At 27.7% G+C, this 4,195-nt stretch overlaps 1 protein-coding gene across 1 annotated transcript; it reads right to left on the bottom strand.

Annotated features, from left to right (window-relative positions):
* Positions 1-2,436: 2,436 nt before the first annotated feature.
* On the bottom strand, positions 2,437-3,523 carry LOC111889071 (uncharacterized). Its single transcript, XM_023885203.1, has 3 exons — positions 2,989-3,523; positions 2,860-2,920; positions 2,437-2,581 (listed from the first exon to the last, which is right to left on the bottom strand). The coding sequence occupies exons 1-3, from the start codon at positions 3,521-3,523 to the stop codon at positions 2,437-2,439; spliced, it is 741 nt and encodes a 246-aa protein (XP_023740971.1).
* Positions 3,524-4,195: the final 672 nt, after the last annotated feature.

Raw genomic sequence — 4,195 nt, 5'->3', positions numbered from 1 at the left:
ATAATTTGAACTTTGAGTTATATTAACAAAAATGAATCAATATCGTCCATATAAGTCATATGTGATTAGATATGTATAACAACATATGATCAAATATACGAGTACAAGTGTTGAATTAAGAACACGAAAATGAATATTATTCACATAAATCATATACGACTAGATACATATAATCATATATGATTATATGTATTTAATAATATATGATTAATGTGGACAAAGAACAACTATTGAATCGCGAATGTAAAAATGAATGTCCTTCATGTAAATCATATGTGATTAGATACAGATAATCACATGTGATTATATATATCTAATCATATATGATTTATATTGACAATACACACTTTCACTTTTTTTTGATTTAATAGTTAGTCTCAAGTATTTAATCATATGTGATTATATGCATTAATCACATATGATTTATGTGGACAAGATTTATTTTCATGTTCTTTGGTTCAACAGTCGTTATCGTGCATTTAATCACATGTGATTATATGTATTTAATCATATATATTTAATTACATATGATTTATGTGGACAATGTTCGTTTTCACGTTCTAGATTCTATAACTATTTTCATTTATTTAATCAAATGTGACTATACGTATTTAATCACATATGATTTATCTAGACAATATTCGTTTTCGCGTTCTCTATTCAATAATTATTTATGTATATTTAATCACATTTGATTATATTTATTTAACACATATGATTTATGTTTACAAGATTTGTTTTTTCATTTCGATTCAATATTTTTTTTTCTTGTGTATTTAATCACGTATGATTATATATATATATATATATATATATATATATATATATATATATATATATATATATATATATATATATATATATATATATATAATAACAATTTATTTTGATAAATAATAAGTTTAAAATGAATGAGTGGGGTAAGGGTGAATTTTGTGTTGAGATTGATTTTAATTTATTTTATTGTTTAAATAAATAATAAAAAATATATAATGACAATTTAATCAAAAAAAAATAAGGAAAAAACAGTCTTTCTATGTATAGTAAGATCGAAAACTTAACAAAAACATAAAATAGATCCTCCAACTTAAAAATAATAGTTAGGAATCGAATATATAAATTATCCTAAACTAAACACCTAATCACTTTTATATTAATGTGTCTAAATTATATAAACCAAAATTAAACATATAAAAAACCAAAAACAAATAGAATCATCTTTCAAAAACTAACATTCATTTATAAACGTATTTTTATTAATATTTGTATCTTGAAAGTGGACATATAATAATAATAATAATAATAATAATAATAATAATAATAATAATAATAATAAAAAAGTAATGAAATTAAAAGGATCAAAACCTTTTATAAAGGAATAAAAAAGAAATGTAAGAAACTCAAGACTTTCATTCGTAAAAGTAAAAAATCTCGTTGATTTCAAATTGTCTTTTATAATATTATGTAGATGTGGTAGGACTGAGGAGTGGGAACCGATAAGCGTCACTATTCATGAGATTAAACTGGTCATAAATGGTCATTCACATCAAAACTTTTAATTTTAATACATTATATTAGTACAAAAGAAGAATGGAGTTTGCGTTATGAACATTATACTCAGATTTAGTCTTTAATTTATCCAACCAGTTTATATTTTTAGATAATCTTCTTATCAGCCAAAGCATAGTCTTTGAAAAGTCAAAATAGAGAGTTAGGTGGTATTTGTTTTGAAAGTGGTGAAATGTCTTTTGTCTTTTTTCATGTCTGCGGAAGAAGACGTGGATTAAAAGTCTTTTTTTATGTATTCATACAAAAAGTCTTAATGCAAAAAAATTGTTTGTTTTTTAATTAGAATGAACTAAAACTTAAGAGATCTTGTAATAAAGGAGATCAATTAATCATATATTTTTCTCATATTAAAATACGGATAATTCACGTTGGTTTTTAATAAATTGAAAAACTTATCAATTTAATAATATTTACCAACAATTTAATAGATTTATAGTATTTCGTAAGAAAATATTAGATAATATGAAAAGCAACATAAAAATACACATTAGATTTTTTCTTAATAAAAATTGTATACTTACACGTTGCCACCCGATTTGCATTAATTTCATTGTTCAACAACAAAACCGATCTTTGAAATTAATGTTGAAACAACCAAAGCTCAAATGCTAAAAACTCAGCATCTCATACATTACTAATCTATTAAAATTTATATTTGACTTAAACTTTGCCAATAACAATTTCATACGGTTTCAAACATATAATATTTTTTAAACATTAGATAAACTATATATATTTCGATTCAAAAACCGGAAGGCAACTTACTTATTAAAGTTGATATTTTTAAAAACATAAAGGATTGTTTTGATAATTGTCTTACAATATTAAAACTAAATTCACAAAACTAACATATTTTTATGAAATCATTCATTCTACATTTCGCATTAACTGGTCAGCAATTTGATCTCGTAGATGAACCATATATTCCCGGTCTCTTGCACTTCTGTGTGGTTGTACCTCATCCACGTCATCCTCCTCCTCCTCATCATCATCATCATCTCGTACATTATTGCTTTGAAGTGATACATCGACTTGATTATATTGAGAAAAATACTCATCACTTAATCCCTCTTTTATTATATAATTATGAAGCGCAAAATGCAATGACGGTGTTTCTTTGTGTAACCAATGGAAATGGAGTCATTCTCTTCAATATTGGGAAACGTGCTTTCAAGAGACCAAAAGCACGTTCAACGACATTTCAAAGTTTTGCATATGAGTGATTAAATTTTTCCTCGTTGGTTAATGCACGTCTTCAATGAAAATCTCCAAGCCAATATCGCACATTACGATAAGGAGCCATAAATCCTCGGGGTGTGTGTATACGCAGCATCACAAAGATAATACTTACCTGTAAGTATAAGGAAATAATTAATTTTTAAAAAAAAGTAGAAATATTAAAATGAAAATGTAAAAAACCTGGCGGTGGAAATGGAAATGGTGCATCTCGATCTGTTAAAGCTTCTGATAATATTCTTGAATCATGTGCTATCCCTTCCCACCCAGCCACGACAAATGTAAAAATCATATTGAAGTCGCATATTGCCAATACATTTTGATAACAGTCGCCTTTTCCTCTTCCTTTATACAAATGTTGTTTGTCGAGAGGGACAATAGCATGTACCAAAGTTCCATCAAGTGCACCAACCGCTCCTTTGAAAATCCTTCGTAACCTCCTATTATGTCCCGGAACATTTGGATTTGGATTAAAGGAAGTTGGTACTATTATTTCATTTGCGAACACCATCATTTTATCCAATACTTCGTAAAAATACTTATGAATCGTTTGTTTTGAGTGTTGAAATCTACGTTTGATGATTACATAACGTTGATTGTGACCGATCATCATCAAGAACATCGCCATCTTCTCTTCAACCGATATATGTTTACTATCCTTTAACCAATTTTTTACTCTAAAATGTGTGCAAAGCCGAACATAAGAACCACGTGACATACGTAAGAGCTCAATGCATTGGTTATTAGTTCCTTGTAATAACTCTAATGTGAATTGATGCCCAGACGTTTTTGAGGTATTATCTCACATTCTTTTCAAACCTCTTCTCCAAAAAAAGCGAAGATACAAATTCATAACAATTAGGAGGCACAACTTTTTATCATAATCCATTGTGAACCTGTTAATCCACAACACTTGTTAAATCCCAATATGCTAAAGCAAAAAACATAAGCATTTGTATCATATTCAAAGCACACATTTTGTTTCAAATAAGCATATAATCTCAATACTAGCAATATTTGTGTCAAATAAGTACACAATCATTCAAATGATAGCAAAAAGCATAAGTTCAAGAAACACATAATTGTTCAAAGTAAAAGAAAAAACATAAGCATAAAGACTACTTAAACATCCCTAATGTGGTGCCATTCAACTCTATCCACCCTTTTAAGACCTCAGGTATTGGTGGCAGTGTCATCCATGCCTCTCTAATATTCATGGACATTCCAAAAAGGTGAAAGGCTGCCAAAAATATAGGATCCATTGGGTCTAATCCAACTAGTTTCAACCTCTCATAACATTCTTCTACTGTTGGCCCTTCCTTGCTATTCACCAAATGTTGCAGAGCTTTTTGCATATTAAGACTCAACTCATCAAGACTAACAGAGGTTT

Source organism: Lactuca sativa, chromosome 3 (genome assembly GCF_002870075.4).
Source record: "Lactuca sativa cultivar Salinas chromosome 3, Lsat_Salinas_v11, whole genome shotgun sequence".
NCBI classification, from domain to species: domain Eukaryota; kingdom Viridiplantae; phylum Streptophyta; class Magnoliopsida; order Asterales; family Asteraceae; genus Lactuca; species Lactuca sativa.
This window is presented reverse-complemented; position numbering and strand designations above follow the sequence as displayed.

Bases quoted from the DNA above. Each gene is read 5' to 3' on its own strand.
- LOC111889071 (XM_023885203.1), bottom strand. From the start codon at position 3,523: ATGTCACGTGGTTCTTATGTTCGGCTTTGCACACATTTTAGAGTAAAA. The intron at 2,921-2,988 runs GTTTTTTACATT...TTATACTTACAG, and splicing joins ATTTCCATTTCCACCGCCAG to GTAAGTATTATCTTTGTGAT. The intron at 2,582-2,859 runs GTAATGTGCGAT...ATCACTTCAAAG, and splicing joins AGGATTTATGGCTCCTTATC to CAATAATGTACGAGATGATG.